Below are 19,420 nucleotides of genomic sequence, written 5' to 3'. Positions count from 1 at the left end.
TGACTACTTTCTTCCCATCTTAATAATTGACTACTTTCTTCCCATTTTAATAATTGACACTTTCTTCCCATTTTAATAATTGACTACTTTCTTCCCATGACTACTTTCTTCCATTTTAATAATTGATTACTTTCTTCCCATTTTAATAATTGACTACTTTCTTCCCATTTTAATAATTGACACTTTCTTCCTATTTTAATAACTGACTACTTTCTTCCCATTTTAATAATCGACTACTTTCTTCCCAGTTTAATAACTGACTACCTTCTTCCCATTTTAATAATTGTTATTTACAGCATTTTCTTAGAACAAGATTATCTACAAGAAAATATTCTTTGCTTGTGCAATAATTACCTTAATACTGGCTCTATACATATTTGTCAATGCACCATGCTAGCCACCATATGTACTTGCTAATAAGTAATACTGCAAACTGCATAGACCCAGATTGGCCAGCACAGGATGTGCTGGCAGAGCTAGGTCATTGCAGTTTGTTATGAGTAATCGGTATAACAAATAGCATAGACCCAGATGTGCTGGCAAATTATTATGCAGCAGATGCAAATCTAAGTTGTTTCCAGTTGTACCTGACTTATGAGTACATTTTGTATATTTTTACAATACTGTACAATCTGGATAACGGGAATATGCTTTTAATTATGAAATTAGCTCTTATTGTTTGTTTGTTCCTATCCACAATGAAAATCATCGCAATATAATCATATGTACAATTTCTGTCTTAAGGTTTATTATGTACAAAGTCAGACAGTAACCTTGACAACCATGATATGTATCTTTTTTATAATGAAAATATTGCATCTGAAGATGCTGATAGCAGGGTAAATGAAACAGCACTTTATGTGACTTTAGAGTAACTCTTCAATAGGATGACTGTATAGCTATTATGAACAGTACACAAAACATTAGTTTTTAACTGAATTACTAACCCATACATGCCAACGCCCAGAGGTATAAGCATAATTATTGCTATTATAAGTGGAAAAAAGCATAATTTTGGTGTAAAAGGTGTAATCTATATTACATGCCAGAATTACAGCATGTATGAAAAAGATACATTTTTACAACTAACCTGGTTCTGCAGCTTGTCAAAATTCTTGTCACAAAGGGTAAAATCCATTGGGATTAACACCAGAATACAAGCACAAAATATACTGAAAAAATGTTTATATTCAGCACCCATTAACTATTCTACATTGTGATAATATCACTGAATGATTGTCAACTGGAATTCGGCAATGATGATCGGGTGCTTAAAGTGCTGTATTACATTATTCGCATATTTTTCTTTTAAAGTTTGTAAAGCAGTGTTCAATTGTCTGAGCTGATGTGTTTTGAAGCTTGAAAAAATCCATGTTCTAACTATTCCGTCATATAACATCCACAACTCACACTGTGAATCATTCCACTTTATATCTGGCACCATTTTCTTGAAAAGTATAGACTGGTTCACTACCTAACTATATTATCAATAAAAATGAATCTGTTAGGCAAAGTCAACTTTTGAGGAAACCCATCTGTTTTCTTGGAAATGAGGTCATATATCATTACTATAAACAAAAAATAAGGCATGCACTTTTATGCTTTTCTTATGCAGCAGATATCTTTTTAAGAATATTCTCAAATTTATACAAGTGGAATTAAAGAGATGAAAATAAAATGACAAAAACAACTTTTTATTGCTTTATTTTTATTTTTTAATGCAGCATAAAAGTGTAGTCTATAAGCAGTCTCACGGAAAATGTAATTTGCTGGGAAAAAAAGGCATAATGAATATGCCAAAAGCATAATGACTGGCATGTATGCTAACCAACTTTTCATTCCACTGTACCAGAAATCATTACTGTGCCAGCAGATTATGATTTTTACACTCTCAGCTTGAAATTATAAGACCCCCTTTTTAGTCCAGCCTTACTTGTATTTAACTCAATTAATGACTTTAACATCAAGGTCAATCTAGGGTGTTGATGGACATGCTTATATATGGATGGGCACACGTGGACGCTGAAAATTTATCAATGTGACAAAAACAAAGCAGTTAAATGCCCCAAGTTATATACAAATGTAATTCAAAATATACACATGAATAATGCACAAAAATGAAAAGCTATGCAGGTCTACAGTTTCTGGACTGAATAAACATAGTAGAGACAAATACGGCATCCCATTATGCCTATTCGTATGTAAACATAGTAGAGACATGTCTATCATACCATTATGTCTATGTAAACAGAGTAGAGAATCACGCATCCCATTAAGCCTATGTAAAAAGACCAGAGAAATGTCCAGCATCCCATTAAGCCTATGTAAACAGTACAGACACATCTAGCATCCAGTTATGTCTATGTAAACAGTAGAGAAATGTCTAGCATCCCATTATGCATATGTAAACAGAATAGAAACATGTCTAGCATCCCATGCCTATGTAAACAGAATAGAGACATGTCTAGCATCCCATTATGCCTATGTAAACAGAATATAGACATGTCTAGCATCCCATGCCTATGTAAACAGAATAGAGACATGTCTAGCATCCCATGCCTATGCAAACAGAGTAGAGAAATGTCTAGCATCCAATTTTGTCTAAGTAAACACAGAAGAGACATGTCTAGCATCCCATGCCTATGCAAACAGAGTAGAGAAATGTCTAGCATCCAATTTTGTCTAAGTCAACAGAGAAGAGACATGTCTTGCATCCCATGCCTATGTAAACAGAGTAGAGACATGTCTAGCATCCCATTATGCCTATGTAAACAGAGAAGAGACATGTCTAGCATCCCATGCCTATGTAAACAGAGTAAAGACATGTCTAGCATCCAATTATGCCAATATAAACAGAGTGTGTGTGTGTGTGTGATTAGGATTTTTAACGTAGCTTTAAAAAAAAATCAGTCATATCGCTACGATGTCTGCATGCTAACAAAGTAAAAACAAGTCTAGCATCCCATTATGCTTATGTAACAGTAGAGATGTCTAGCATCCCAATATGCCAAAGTAATCAGAGTAGAGACATGTCTAGCATCCAATTATGTCTGTGTCAACAGAGTAATGTCTAGCATTCTACAGTGCCTATGTAAACAGAAGGGACATGTCTAGCATCCAATTATGTCTATGTAGACAGAGCAAAGACATGTCTAGCATCCCATTATGCCTATATAAACAGAGACATGTCTAATATAACATTATGCCTATGTAAACAGAGTAGAAACATGTACAGCATTCTATAATGCCTATGTAAACAGTAGAGACATGTCTAGCATCCAATTATGCCTATGTAAACACAGTAGAGACATGTCTAGCATCCAATTATGCCTATGCAAACAGAGTAAAGACATATCTAGCATCCCATTATGCATAAACAGACCAGGGTTGTTGTACTTAACATTTAAAGTTACAAACAGAATAGTGACCAATTACTGGATTAAATACAAATCTGGGTCTGTGTTATTTATAGATGGTCACTAGTGACATACAGGTAAATATTGGGAGTGTCTATTCAAAAATATGTACTTACCTGTACAGCGGCACCTCCCAGCTTATCATCTATTTCAACTGCTTTCAGTGCAGATGTACCTCTCTCATCTATGCTACTCTTTAGGCCCTGCAAGAACAAGCTAGATTCAATCAGAATATACCACATAAAGCTTTAAATATTTGTTGTTGTTGTTGTTGTTGTGGGGTTTAACGCCATTTTTAGCACACGATAGGCTATACTTGGCGGCCAGTATTAATGGTGCAGGAAGAACCAGATGAAACCCCCGGGAAGAACCACTGACCCACGAGAAGCTACTGGCAAGCTTTCTCACATACCCACATTGGCTGAATCTGAGACTCGAACCGGCACAGACAAAGGTGAAATGGCAGTGATCCATAACGGAGAGCACTTTAGACCACTTGGGGCCCCCTTTTAAATATTTAAATGAATGCATTACTGAAGTGTAACTCCACAAACGCTTTCCGAATAAAATCCATGCTGTTCAGCAGGAAATTTCCTCATCACATCAAAATCCAGTATATCCATCTACACAGACTATTGTAAAATCCTGTCTTAAATAATACAAAAGACCCTCTATTTCTTGATCCTTCCTTTAGCTACTAAAAACCTTGAGCAAGGAGTTTAATTTAACCCTGAGGTGAATCTATGATGTAGACAAATACAATGAGATGAATTGACACATGGCATTAAATCCCACAAAAACAACAACAACTCTTGCTATACAGCCTATCATGTGATGACACATGGCATTAAATCCCACAAAAACAACAACAACCCTTGCTATATAGCCTATCAAGTGATGAGACATGGCATTAAATCCCACAAAAACAACAACAACTCTTGCTATACAGCCTATCATGTGATGACACATGGCATTAAATCCCACAAAAACAACAACAACCCTTGCTATATAGCCTATCATGTGATGACACATGGCATTAAATCCCACAAAAACAACAACAACCTTTGCTATATAGCCTATCATGTGATGACACATGGCATTAAATCCCACAAAAACAACAACAACCCTTGCTATATAGCCTATCAAGTGATGACACATGGCATTAAATCCCACAAAAACAACAACAACCCTTGCTATACAGCCTATCATGTGATGAGACATGGCATTAAATCCCACAAAAACAACAACAACCCTTGCTATACAGCCTATCAAGTGATGATACATGGCATTAAATCCCACAAAAACAACAACAACCCTTGCTATACAGCCTATCAAGTGATGACACATGGCATTAAATCCCACAAAAACAACAACAACCCTTGCTATACAGCCTATCAAGTGATGACACATGGCATTAAATCCCACAAAAACAACAACAACCCTTGCTATATAGCCTATCATGTGCTGACACATGGCATTAAATCCCACAAAAACAACAACAACCCTTCCTATATAGCCTATCAAGTGATGACACATGGCATTAAATCCCACAAAAACAACAACAACCCTTGCTATATAGCCTATCATGTGCTGACACATGGCATTAAATCCCACAAAAACAACAACAACCCTTGCTATATAGCCTATCAAGTGATGAGACATGGCATTAAATCCCACAAAAACAACAACAACCCTTGCTATATAGCCTATCAAGTGATGAGACATGGCATTAAATCCCACAAAAACAACAACAACCTTTGCTATATAGCCTATCATGTGCTGACACATGGCATTAAATCCCACAAAAACAACAACAACCCTTGCTATATAGCCTATCAAGTGATGACACATGGCATTAAATCCCACAAAAACAACAACAACCCTTGCTATATAGCCTATCATGTGCTGACACATGGCATTAAATCCCACAAAAACAACAACAACCCTTGCTATATAGCCTATCAAGTGATGACACATGGCATTAAATCCCACAAAAACAACAACAACCCTTCCTATATAGCCTATCAAGTGATGAGACATGGCATTAAATCCCACAAAAACAACAACAACCCTTGCTATATAGCCTATCAAGTGATGAGACATGGCATTAAATCCCACAAAAACAACAACAACCTTTGCTATATAGCCTATCATGTGATGACACATGGCATTAAATCCCACAAAAACAACAACAACCCTTGCTATACAGCCTATCATGTGATGACACATGGCATTAAATCCCACAAAAACAACAACAACCTTTGCTATATAGCCTATCAAGTGATGAGACATGGCATTAAATCCCACAAAAATAACAACAACCCTTGCTATATAGCCTATCATGTGATGACACATGGCATTAAATCCCACAAAAACAACAACAACCCTTGCTATATAGCCTATCATGTGATGACACATGGCATTAAATCCCATAAAAATAACAACAACCCTTGCTATACAGCCTATCAAGTGATGACACATGGCATTCAATCCCACCAAAACAACAACAACCCTTGCTATATAGCCTATCAAGTGATACACATGGCATTAAATCCCACAAAAATAACAACAACCCTTGCTATATAGCCTATCAAGTGATGACACATGGCATTAAATCTCACAAAAACAACAACAACCCTTGCTATATAGCCTATCAAGTGATGACACATGGCATTAAATCTCACAAAACAACAACAACCCTTGCTATATAGCCTATCAAGTGATGACACATGGCATTAAATCCCACAAAAACAACAACAACCCTTGCTATATAGCCTATCAAGTGATGACACATGGCATTAAATCCCACAAAAACAACAACAACCTTTGCTATATAGCCTATCAAGTGATGACACATGGCATTAAATCCCACAAAAACAACAACAACCCTTGCTATATAGCCTATCATGTGATGACACATGGCATTAAATCCCACAAAAACAAAAACAACCCTTGATATATAGCCTATCATGTGATGACACATGGCATTAAATCCCACAAAAACAACAACAACCCTTGCTATATAGCCTATCATGTGATGACACATGGCATTAAATCCCACAAAAACAACAACAACCCTTGCTATATAGCCTATCAAGTGATGACACATGTCATTAAATCCCACAAAAACAACAACAACCCTTGCTATATAGCCTATCAAGTGAAGACACATGGCATTAAATCCCACAAAAACAACAACAACCCTTGCTATATAGCCTATCAAGTGATGACACATGGCATTAAATCCCACAAAAACAACAACAACCCTTGCTATATAGCCTATCATGTGATGACACATGGCATTAAATCCCACAAAAACAAAAACAACCCTTGATATATAGCCTATCATGTGATGATACATGGCATTAAATCCCACAAAAACAACAACAACCCTTGCTATATAGCCTATCAAGTGATGACACATGGCATTAAATCCCACAAAAAGAACAACAACCTTTGCTATATAGCCTATCATGTGATGAGACATGGCATTAAATCCCACAAAAACAACAACAACCCTTGCTATATAGCCTATCATGTGATGACACATGGCATTAAATCCCACAAAAACAACAACAACCCTTGCTATATAGCCTATCAAGTGATGAGACATGGCATTAAATCCCACAAAAACAACAACCACCCTTGCTATATAGCCTATCAAGTGATGACACATGGCATTAAATCCCACAAAAACAACAACAACCCTTGCTATATAGCCTATCAAGTGATGAGACATGGCATTAAATCCCACAAAAACAACAACAACCCTTGCTATATAGCCTATAATGTGATGACACATTGCACTAAATCCCACCAAAACAACAACAACCCTTGCTATATAGCCTATAATGTGATGACACATGGCATTAAATCCCACCAAAACAACAACAACCCTTGCTATATAGCCTATCATGTGATGACACATGGCATTAAATCCCACAAAAACAACAACAACCCTTTTAGTGGGTGTCTAATGTATGGACACATCACCAACAGATGAAATACAGGCAAACAAGGATGGAAAGCATTAAGATTTTGTGGTGTTTCAACTCATAATGGGCTATATATGGCAGACAGTATACTTGGTGGAGGAAGAATCTGTCAAGAACCTATGACCTAAACAAAGCTAACTGCAAGTTTTCTCACATACCATGCAGGTCATGTTGTTGTGATTTGGATTTTTAACGTATTTTTAACAATTTTTCAGTCATATCGCTATGATGTCTGCAATGTGGCAGTTTATAGTGATGTCTAGCACTGGGTCATCATGCCGCAGACATGTAGAGTGATGTCCCACCCAGTCACATTATCCTGACACCAGGCCAACCAGTCTGAATACTAACCTCTTAATGCTAAATGCCAAGTGAGGCTGCAGCTGTTAGTACACATTTTTATAAGTCTTTGGTATGACTCAGCGGGGGATCAAACCCATGACCTTCCGCATCCGAGGTGGACATTCTAACCACTAGGCCACCGGAGCAGTCATGCAGGTCAAGCTGAGACTCTAACTCACACAGACAAGGGTGAGATGCGTAACTTATCTGTAAAGGTGAGTGCCTCAGAACACTCAGCCATCCAGGGTCTCAGAAAACATTAAGCATGCTGGAAATGTGCTAAAAGACAAGAGCAACAAACAATTCCTCCACCCATGAATGAGCAAACAGGCTTAATCTACTGATGTAAATAAGACAATGAATCAAGTACCATTAAACACCACTGTCTCCCTGATCTGAAATGTGGTAGGATTTATATTTCATTGTGATTTTCAATTTGCTGTCTGCTTATCCATAAAAGCCACCAATGTCTGTAAGTTAAAAATGATATTAAATTTACATCTGACTTTACCTGCCAGTAGTAGATGACATAGAGCTCTTTGTTATCAACATGGTATGTGTACAACAGTACATAGCAATCTCCTCCAAAGAAAACACCAATGTGTTGCTTGTCAATAGGCACAAGGTCAAAATCCTTCACTCTCCAGATCTGAAAAAAGACAAAGACTGTGTTAATGGAACACATATATTCCAACAAATACATAAAAACTGACCTAAACACAAATATTCCAACACAATGCCTAAAAATGGACCTGAACACAAGAATTGCAACACAATGCCTAAAAACTGACCACAACACAAATATTCCAACACAATGCCTAAAAACTGTCCTAAATACAAATATTCCAACACAAGCCTAAAAACTGTCCTAAATACAAATATTCCAACACAATGCCTAAAAACTGTCCTAAATACAAATATTCCAACACAATGCCTAAAAACTGTCCTAAATACAAATATTCCAACACAATGCCTAAAAACTGTCCTAAATACAAATATTCCAACACAATGCCTAAAAACTGTCCTAAATACAAATATTCCAACACAATGCCTAAAAACTGTCCTAAACACTAATAGGATTGAAGGACTGGTCTACATACAGATAGTTTAATTTGGTTTGGCACTTTAAGACACAGCTACACAAGTAGGTTATTTAATGCTAAGGCAACTGGACTAAAGTGTCTTGTCCCAGGATGCAACACAGCATCTGACCAAGACTGATCCAATGGCACAGTATGAACATGCACTATATTGGACATATGTCTGGCATGTTAATCACTTACCCACCCCCATTACTTTCTTCATATGGCATGATGCAAAGGGCTCAACAGATCTATTCTACATCTCAAGCCACAGGGAATTTCACAGAAAAACACCCAATTTGCAGGCAAAAAATATGTGCATACATGCATACTGACAGCCATGCTGCACATAACAAATCTAACATTTGTTTAATAAATAATCTTGGTAAGTATGGATTAAATCAGAAAGAGTAGGTAATCACTGTAAATTTATGTCATCATAAAGGGTAGGTAATCACTGTAAATTTATATCATCATAAAGGGTAGGTAATCACTGTAAATTTATGTCATCATAAAGAGTAGGTAATCACTGTAAATTTATGTCATCATAAAGGGTAGGTAATCACTGTAAATTTATATCAGAAAGAGTAGGTAATCACTGTAAATTTATATCAGAAAGAGTAGGTAATCACTGTAAATTTATGTCATCATAAAGGGTAGGTAATCACTGTAAATTTATGTGATCAGAAAGAGTAGGTAATCACTGTAAATTTATGTGATCAGAAAGAGTAGGTAATCACTGTAAATTTATGTGATCAGAAAGAGTAGGTAATCACTGTAAATTTATGTCATCATAAAGGGTAGGTAATCACTGTAAATTTATATCAGAAAGAGTAGGTAATCACTGTAAATTTATATCAGAAAGAGTAGGTAATCACTGTAAATTTATATCAGAAAGAGTAGGTAATCACTGTAAATTTATGTCATCATAAAGGGTAGGTAATCACTGTAAATTTATGTGATCAGAAAGAGTAGGTAATCACTGTAAATTTATGTGATCAGAAAGAGTAGGTAATCACTGTAAATTTATGTGATCAGAAAGAGTAGGTAATCACTGTAAATTTATGTCATCATAAAGGGTAGGTAATCACTGTAAATTTATATCAGAAAGAGTAGGTAATCACTGTAAATTTATATCAGAAAGAGTAGGTAATCACTGTAAATTTATGTGATCAGAAAGAGTGGGTAATCACTGTAAATTTATGTGATCAGAAAGAGTAGGTAATCACTGTAAATTTATGTGATCAGAAAGAGTAGGTAATCACTGTAAATTTATGTCATCATAAAGGGTAGGTAATCACTGTAAATTTATGTGATCAGAAAGAGTAGGTAATCACTGTAAATTTATGTGATCAGAAAGAGTAGGTAATCACTGTAAATTTATGTCATCAGAAAGAGTAGGTAATCACTGTAAATTTATGTGATCAGAAAGAGTAGGTAATCACTGTAAATTTATATCAGAAAGAGTAGGTAATCACTGTAAATTTATATCAGAAAGAGTAGGTAATCACTGTAAATTTATGTGATCAGAAAGAGTAGGTAATCACTGTAAATTTATGTGATCATAAAGAGTAGGTAATCACTGTAAATTTATGTGATCAGAAAGAGTAGGTAATCACTGTAAATTTATGTGATCAGAAAGAGTAGGTAATCACTGTAAATTTATGTGATCAGAAAGAGTAGGTAATCACTGTAAATTTATGTGATCAGAAAGAGTAGGTAATCACTGTAAATTTATGTCATGCTAAACAAAATTACCTGTTCAACACTACAGAGTGCCAGTCAAAATTTTAATTGATTACACAACCTTTGATACTGGTCTTGTAACAAAGGGGAAATTGACTACTGTGAATTATGTGTGTGTGTGACATTAATATGTAAATTATCTAAACTGTATAAAAGTTTGCAAGACTAGCAGATATCAAATCATACATTTATTCTTCATAAATATGTAACCAAAGATTTTAATGACACATCAGCATAATCCTGACCAATTAAAGTTCAAGTTCCAAAACTGTAAATGTACAAATTTACAAAAAGATTTAGACAGATAAACTGTTTCAAACATAAACATGCAATCGTACAAGATAAAAAGGTGTGCGCGTGTGATTTAGATATTTAATGTAGCTTTAACAATTTTATATTCATATTGCTACGATGTCTGCAGTTTGGCAGTTTATAGTGATGTCTAGCACTGGGGCATCATACCGCAGACATGTAGCATGATGTCCCACCCAGTCATATTATCCTGACACCAGGCCAACCAGTCCTAACATTAACCTCTTAATGTTGAGCGCCAAGTGAGGCAGCTGTTAGTACCATTTGTTTAAGTCTTTGGTAGGACTCAGACAGGGATCAAACCCATGACCTCCCGCATCCGAGGTGGACGCTCTAACCACTAGGCCACCAAAGCAGTTCAAGATAAAAGGAATAAATGTTGAAAATCAATAAGAGATAAATAAAACAACAGATAAAAGCAAAAATATAGAACCATTTAATATAGTGGACACAGACAATTGTTCTATGAAATGCAATCTTAATCAAGATCTCCAACATTATGTACCAAATGTAAATAAGTTTGAAATTAAATAAAACTGTAACAATGGCCAAACCATCATCATCAATACTGCTCTCTGGATGCTTGCTAACACAGGTTCAATAACAATCATAAGAAAAATGTATCATAAACAGTGATTACTCCTCCCCTCTCGTAAGTATCCTCCAGTCAAGAGAGTGGCCTCATTATAGCACTCAAAATGTTTTGTCAATGAAATTATAAGAGTATAAATTTTATCATATTCTCTCAAAACATAAATTCTGGAATCATTTGTTCTACATGCTTGTTTAACAAAAACTAGCAAGGTAAATGGTGAATTGTGTGGTTTCCTTTTTTGTCCAATATACACACACATAAGCCATTTTTTGGTCTGCCTCATTAAAGGCCTCCATTTTATCACATACTGGTGATCTCATAAGAGGAGGACTTCTGTGTTTTGGTAATGGGAATCAAATCCTGAAACTAATAACCAACCTTACATTGCCAAGATCTATCATGAAACCAATAACCAACCTCACATTGCCAAGATCCATCATGAAACTAACAACCAACCTCACATTGCCACGATCCATCATGAAACTAATAACCAACCTCATACTGCAAAGATCCATCATGAAACTAATAACCAACTTCACATTGCAAAGATCCATCATGAAACAAATAACCAACCTCATATTGCAAAGATCCATCATGAAACAAATAACCAACCTCACATTGCAAAGATCCATCATGAAACTAATAACCAACCTTGCATTGCAAAGATCCATCATCAAACTGATAACCAACCTCACATTGTAAAGATCCATCATCAAACTGATAACCAACCTCATATTGCAAAGATCCATCATCAAACAAATAACCAACCTCACATTTTCCAGATCCATCATCAAACATCTGAGTTTCAGCAGCAAGCTGAGCATTTGCATGAAGTGTGGCTGCATCAAATTTAGTCTGGATGGTTTTGGCTGCAAAAAATGAGAACATAAATTTTCACCTAAACGTCATAAAAATTTTTTACTTGATGAAAAATAGGTACTGAATCTTGGCATATTCATCATCATCAGGGAACTTAAAATTTGAAGGGTCAAAAAATAACTTAAAATTAATCCATTCCATATCTACTACACACCATGCATAAAATTAATCCATTCCATATCTACTACACACCATACATACCATATATACCAACTTATAAGTTGAATCCCACTAAATAAAACATAACCCTGATCTGCCATTACATAATGCACCTACATCAGGGTCTACGTTGTTCAATCTACTGATTACACCTAACAAACTGCAGAGACTCAGATCTGCCAGCACATTATGCAATGGCAGATGTGGGTGTGTGCAGTTTGCAGTTCCGACTTGACTTATGAGAGAGTATATCTAGTATCTGTGTATAACTGCTCACTCAACTGTGCACAAATTAGACAAGGCACCAGTTTTACAAGACATCACAATTTCTAATTTAAAATGAGACTTGTAAATATCTTGCTCACTGCACAAAATGTTCAGCATGCTCTTAGTTAATGACATTCCATCAGAAAGCGTTCAGCTGTTTCTATTTATCTGTATGGGCAGAACTTATTGTTAGAAACAGAATTTAAGAATGAATCATTATTTAAGCTACTGCATTTTTCAATCACTTATGCTGAACTTGATCCTACCCATAATGGACATAATATACTGGAATTTTATATGTATCCTGAATCATCTATGTTTTAAGATTCTGTTTTGGAAGGGTTACATATTATTTCAACCAGTAACATCTTCCAAAGCTGAAATGTGGAAGGCAGAAATGATTTATGATTATGTAGCTGAACACAAAGGGGGCCGAGTAAGTAGTATTCAATAACTGAGTGATGTAGGTCTTATTGTTAACAACAAAAGGCTGAATTACATCTTGAGAATACTTTGGAGCAAAGTCATGGTTCATTTAAAAAAAAAAAATTTTATGCACAACAAAAATTCAGGCTATCCCAACAGCTTCGCACTCTAGGTATCACCTGTTACTGTTCTCAAAGCCTTCAAATTTATTTTTCCCATGTTATGTATATTTAATTTGCATTGATTGTTAGTTAGGTTTTTTAAATTTTATTAAATCTGATTATATGCTATTATAAAAACAACATTGTATGTTGGACTTGACCTTGTCCAAAATTAAGTTCATTTTCTACCTGGACTGAATTATTGATTTTAGTTTTGTAGTAAATATGTTTATCTGTCTTGAACTTTGGAAATTCCTTATGAATTGCCAGGTCTATTTGTTGCTTACTACACATTTTATATTATAATTTTAGTAACAGGCTGCTAATTATAGCTATCATTTTATTCTGTAAACATTAAGAACTTTATCGAAAGTTATTTTCCGTTAGGCAATGATTTTAAAAAAAATGTTAACTGTGACCTCAGGTCAAGTAGAGGACTATATCACTGGAAAGATTATTCATTCATGCTTAAGATCTAGTAGAAGTCAATTTGTATTATTGTTGTGACCACTACTTCATTTGGGCTGGAATTTATTTCTTCAAATTCTTCAATTAAAGTGAATTTTCTCTTGAAATACAGAGTGTTCATTAAATAAATATTATTCTTGAACAGAGACATTCACTGGGATTTATAGTGAATTCAAACCTGGAATTATATTACTGTGTTTCAACAAATGACTGTTGGCACATGAGCAGTATACAGGTCATCATAGACACATCAATACCTTCAGCATTGGACTTAATTTGGATTTTACTAAAGTTTATTCAGATCTTTAAATTATTAGGACTTGTGTCTGTAATTCTGGGATTATTTGGGGATTTAATTTGCAATACTTAAGTTCTTTTTTTCATTTTCACTTTGTATTCTAGGGAAAAATTTATTTTTTGAATTTTACACTGCTTGTTGCTTTTCACTCTTAAAAGCATGGACTCATAATACCTATGATTCCTTTGCTTGCACAGTATAATTATCCCTCACAAACTCAGCATAATCAAACAAGGAAAGTATAAAGATTTATATAAACTTTTCAAAGATCAAATCTATATTTCAAATTCTTTAAACTCTCCAAAACCATTATAGACAAATGCATAGCAACAGCATCAACAGATAATACCTAAATATTTTTTTTTTGGAATACTTCCTGAATCTCTTTCCTAGACATCTGCAGTAAAAGAGGATTTCTTGTATGTTTTCATTGCTTCATTGATTCTATTTCTGAGGGTTCCAGGTCTCTGGCCATTTAAGAAACCAGTCATATCATTTTTGAATGTCTGAATTTAGAATCCAACCACCCTGACTTGAATTTCAATGATTATATGCAGTGTGTCAATGGACTGTCTAAGTGATGACTGTATATCATTTAAATATACTACTTCTAATAATAATAACATCAATGGACTGTCTAAGTGATGACTGTATATCATTTAATTATACTACTAATAATAATAACATCAACAGACTAAGTGATGACTGTATATCATTTAATTATACTACTACTACTACTACTAATAACATCAACAGACTGTCTAAGTGATGACTGTATATCATTTAATTATACTACTAATAATAATAATATCAACAGACTAAGTGATGACTGTATATCATTTAAATATACTACTACTACTACTAATAACATCAATGGACTGTCTAAGTGACGACTGTATATCATTTAAATATACTACTACTACTAATAATAATAACAGGAGACAATTTCAGGTGTTTAGTGACACTGGATCCTGATTTGTCATGAGATGTACTGGCAGATCAAGGTTTATGCTGTGCCTTTAATAAGTAAACTAAAAGCACAGATCCTGATCTGCCTTGGACTGCAATCTGTAATGACTGTTCCAAGTCTTTATTGTTACCAACTCTATGCTTATAATACTGGGTAAATACAGCACATTCCTGATGCTAAAGATTAAGACCAATTCATGAATAAACTGGAATTTCTGAGGCTCACTTTTCAATAGATATAGATTAGAGATAGACTAAAACTATGAACTTTCCGATTTATTCACATCGCTCATTTGTTTTCTCGGATAGGTGGCAGTGGCCAGTCCTAAAACAGACATCTGTCAGCCAGATGGATGGATGGATGATCAGAAAAGCAGATTGCATGACAAATAGTGAGGTAGAATGATGGATAAACAAATTGAGAATATCAAATAACAGTCTGTTCCTACTTTAGATATTTCCCAAGACAGATTGCAACCAGTCTTTAAAGAGACAGCCAGATGGATGAGAGACGTATTGAAAAACTGACAAATGCTAGACAAACAAAATCAAAACTAACCAATTCTGTTCCTGCTGTAAACTTTTCCTGAGACAGGTGGTTGTGGCCAGTCCTTGAATAGACATTTAAAATCTTGTGGTTCTCCATCCTCAACCACACGGGTTACACTTGTGTTGCTAGGTAATTCCTTCTTTTTGATAAATCCCTTGATGAAAAAATAAACAATGTTCAAATGTTTTGAAAAATACTGTATAGCACATATATTTCTCATGGTATGAGTTTGGCTACAGAAATATAAAAATTAATTAGCTTTAAAATTACAGACTACTAAAATATTAATATAATTTGACAAATGGAGTATTTCTTTCAAAAATACAATATCAGCCATTTAGTAATCTCCAGCAATAATGTCCTTTTGAAATTTGCCAAGTTTAATACTAAATTTAGAAAATGCTATAGTTTACATTCTTACATTGTTAAGGCCCTTAAAAAAAATATTTATGAAACAATCTTAACTATATCCTGGGATTGTATGAAGGGCATTTTTGTGGTTGTGAAGAAAATGATACTTTTGATGACATTTAAACAAGTTTATAAAGCAAGGGATCTAATGTTTCCATAGGTTAATTTTTTCATTCAGTCTTTAACTTCATGGTTTGAAGCAACCCCCATAAAATAAGACTGTCTGATAGTACTATTTGTAGGCAATAGTAGGGCATGGTTGTCTTTGGAGATTACTAATGGGTCCTAATCCCCTGAACCTTACTTTACAGAAATCATTATTTTCTCATTAGAATTACCATGACCTTGACCTTCAAACCACAGAAATCCAAAGGTTTCTTTCTTACTCTAAGCCATCCATAAAGTTTGGTCACGGAACTTGCTTTAGCAAAACAGTTTTAATGCAAAACCCTTTTTCTCGAGTCACAATGACCTTGACCTCAGAATTTTATCTCAAAATCAGAAGACCTCTTCATTAAAAGAAAGCCCTCCACTAACTCTGACCTCTTTGTTAAATGAAAGCCTTCCACTAACTCTGAATAAGATATGTAGTCAAAAGGTGTCACACTACAGTGTCATATTTTGCATAGGGTTAGATTTTAAAGAAAAAAAATTTCTTAGGTTTTCCTCACTGGTAATACTAGCTATTTCAAAAAGACCATGTATTTCTTAGGTATAGTTAAATGACATTTTAATTCATTCTTTTGATGTATGAGTGATGGGTGTAATTTGGTTTTTAGAGTATAAAGCTTGGTTTTATTTCAGATATGCAGCTCTGCTTTGTCATTTTTACCTACTGTCCTGGACATCAAAGATAAATTCTGACAAAAGGAGCCAGTGATTATTTTTTCTTTTCATCTATTTTGTAATTCATTCATTGCAATTTCATATTTCTGGTACTTGTCTAATCTGGCAAACTTTGTTTTCCCTATTTCAATACCTACTAAAATTGGCGTACTTAAGACTAATTTGGGTTGATTTTTCAAGCATATGTGAAAAGCCATTTTAGTTAGCTGTGTGCTGAGATCATAAAAGGTATAAAATGCAGAGGAATTTCAGCCACAGTACATGAAAACAGTACAGTGGACATGAACACTCTCTCCGTTGTGCATGCTGCAAATGCAGTTAACTTGACCTTACACCAGTCGTTCCCTCAAAAATACATATTATCTGTTCAGCATCCCCAAAAGAAAACCATGTCTTTTTTAGTCATATTGATCTTGTCCTTTGACCCTATGATCCCTAAATCAACTTGCTTCTTTCTTACCCAAACTGTAAGCAATCCACACGTTTTGTGAAGGTATAAGGTTGAGAACCAATACTGAACAGAAACCATGCTCAAAGTTCAGTCCAATACTGAACAGAAACCACAGAAAAAAGTTCAGTCCATTCATGTGATGTAAATTAAAATTATTGTACAGAAGCTATTCTCTGCTTTGAGTCACAGTGACCTTGACTTTTGATCTTCAGGGCCAGAAATTAATATGCTTCTTCCTCATCCCAAGCAAAACCCAAATACAAAGTTTGGTCTGTGATGTAAAATTAATGCTATCATGCAGAAACCATTTTTGTCTTGCAATCATACTGATCTTGACCTTTGACTTAGCAATCCCAAAATCAATAGGCTTCTTCCTTACCCAAAGTGCAAGCCATCCAGAAGCAAAGTTTACTCTCAGTCTGTGATGCAGAATTAATGTTGTGGGGCAACAATTTTCATTTATCAGTCACACTTACTTGACTCGTTAACCCTTTGGAGCCAAAATCAACAGGCTTCATCATTATCCTCAAAATGCAAGATATTTACAAAGTTTGGTAGTGGTAGATGGTGGAGAATACAAGCTATTGTTGTACAGAAATGAAATGGGGGACAAAGGGACAGGCATAAAATGATATGCTCTGGCTTAAGGCATGTGTTTAAAATTTGGAACCAAACCAAATAAATGAATGTAGCATTGGAACATGGACAGGAATATATTAATGTCCCTAAATAATACAATATTCCCTTAAAGTACCTCAGTATACCATAACCCTCATTTAACATAGGTATAGTCCTGGATATCAAGTATACTATGTCATTTCATAGATACTGAATTTATTGCAGCTAATTTTTTCCTTGCATATGAGAATTAAAATTTGAATTTCTCTGTAATATAATATTTGTTGTTTTATGTACAACTGACAGATTAACCTTGTTGATACAGATAACACAGTATGTGGTTTTATGTACAACTTATAGGATAGACTTATTAACACAAATAACACAGTATGTAGTTTTATGTACAACTTACAGAATAGACTTGCTGACATAGATAACACAGAATGTATTTTAATGTACAACTTACAGAACAGACTTGGCTGATACAGATAACACAGTATGTAATTTTATGTACAACTTACAGAATAGACTTGCTGACACAGATAACACAGTATGTGGTTTCATGTACAACTTACAGAATAGACATACTGACACAGATAACACAGTATGCAGTTTTATGGACAACTTACAGAATACACTTACTGACACAGATAACACAGTATGTGGTTTCATGTACAACTTACAGAATAGACATACTGACACAGATAACACAGTATGCAGTTTTATGTACAACTTACAGAACAGACTCACTGACACAGATAACACAGTATGTGGTTTTATGTACAACTTGCAGAATAGACTTAATGACACAGATAACACAGTATGTGGTTTTACATACAACTTACAGAATAGACTTACTGACACAGATAACACAGTATGCAGTTTTATGTACAACTTACAGAAAAGACTTGCTGACATAGATAACACAGAATGTATTTTAATGTACAACTTACAGCACAGACTTGCTGACACAGATAACACAGTATGTAATTTTATGTACAACTTACAGAATAGACTTGCTGACATAGATAACACAGAATGCAGTTTTATGTACAACTTACAGAATAGACATACTGACACAGATAACACTGTGGTTTTATGTACAACTTACAGAATAGACTTACTGACACAGATAACACAGTATGTAGTTTTATGTACAACTTACAGAATAGACTTGCTGATATGGATAACACAAGATAATGTGACTTAACTAAGAAGGTCAAGGCATTTATATGTCTCATATTTACAGCAGTCAGCTAAGGGTATACTGCAAAAGTGAAAACATCCAATCTGAAAATATATTTCATACCAAGGCATTTCTCATGGCCTCCTTCTTTTCATTCTTTGAAGAATTCTTTCCAATCCATGCCCAGATTCCCTGCACTCCATTATCTATGATATATGACTCCTGAAATGGTACAGCATAGTG

General features: G+C 34.7%; 1 protein-coding gene across 7 annotated transcripts in view; it reads right to left on the bottom strand.

Moving 5' to 3' along the window:
* Positions 1-19,420, bottom strand: part of LOC149789501 (advillin-like) — a 169,852-nt gene that overhangs the window by 57,490 nt on the left and 92,942 nt on the right. For all 7 annotated transcript variants that reach the window (XM_089971531.1, XM_089971537.1, XM_089971534.1 and 4 more), the window contains 5 exons: positions 19,301-19,399; positions 15,675-15,819; positions 12,257-12,357; positions 8,265-8,402; positions 3,533-3,619 (listed from right to left, as the gene is read on the bottom strand). In XM_089971531.1, coding sequence (XP_089827657.1) covers positions 3,533-3,619; positions 8,265-8,402; positions 12,257-12,357; positions 15,675-15,819; positions 19,301-19,399 — 570 coding nt within the window. The remainder of the gene's footprint in view (positions 1-3,532; positions 3,620-8,264; positions 8,403-12,256; positions 12,358-15,674; positions 15,820-19,300; positions 19,400-19,420) is intronic.

The sequence above is a fragment of the Sinohyriopsis cumingii genome, chromosome 10 (assembly GCF_028554795.1).
Source record: "Sinohyriopsis cumingii isolate HCF-2022 chromosome 10, ASM2855479v2, whole genome shotgun sequence".
Classification (NCBI taxonomy): domain Eukaryota; kingdom Metazoa; phylum Mollusca; class Bivalvia; order Unionida; family Unionidae; genus Sinohyriopsis; species Sinohyriopsis cumingii.
This window is presented reverse-complemented; position numbering and strand designations above follow the sequence as displayed.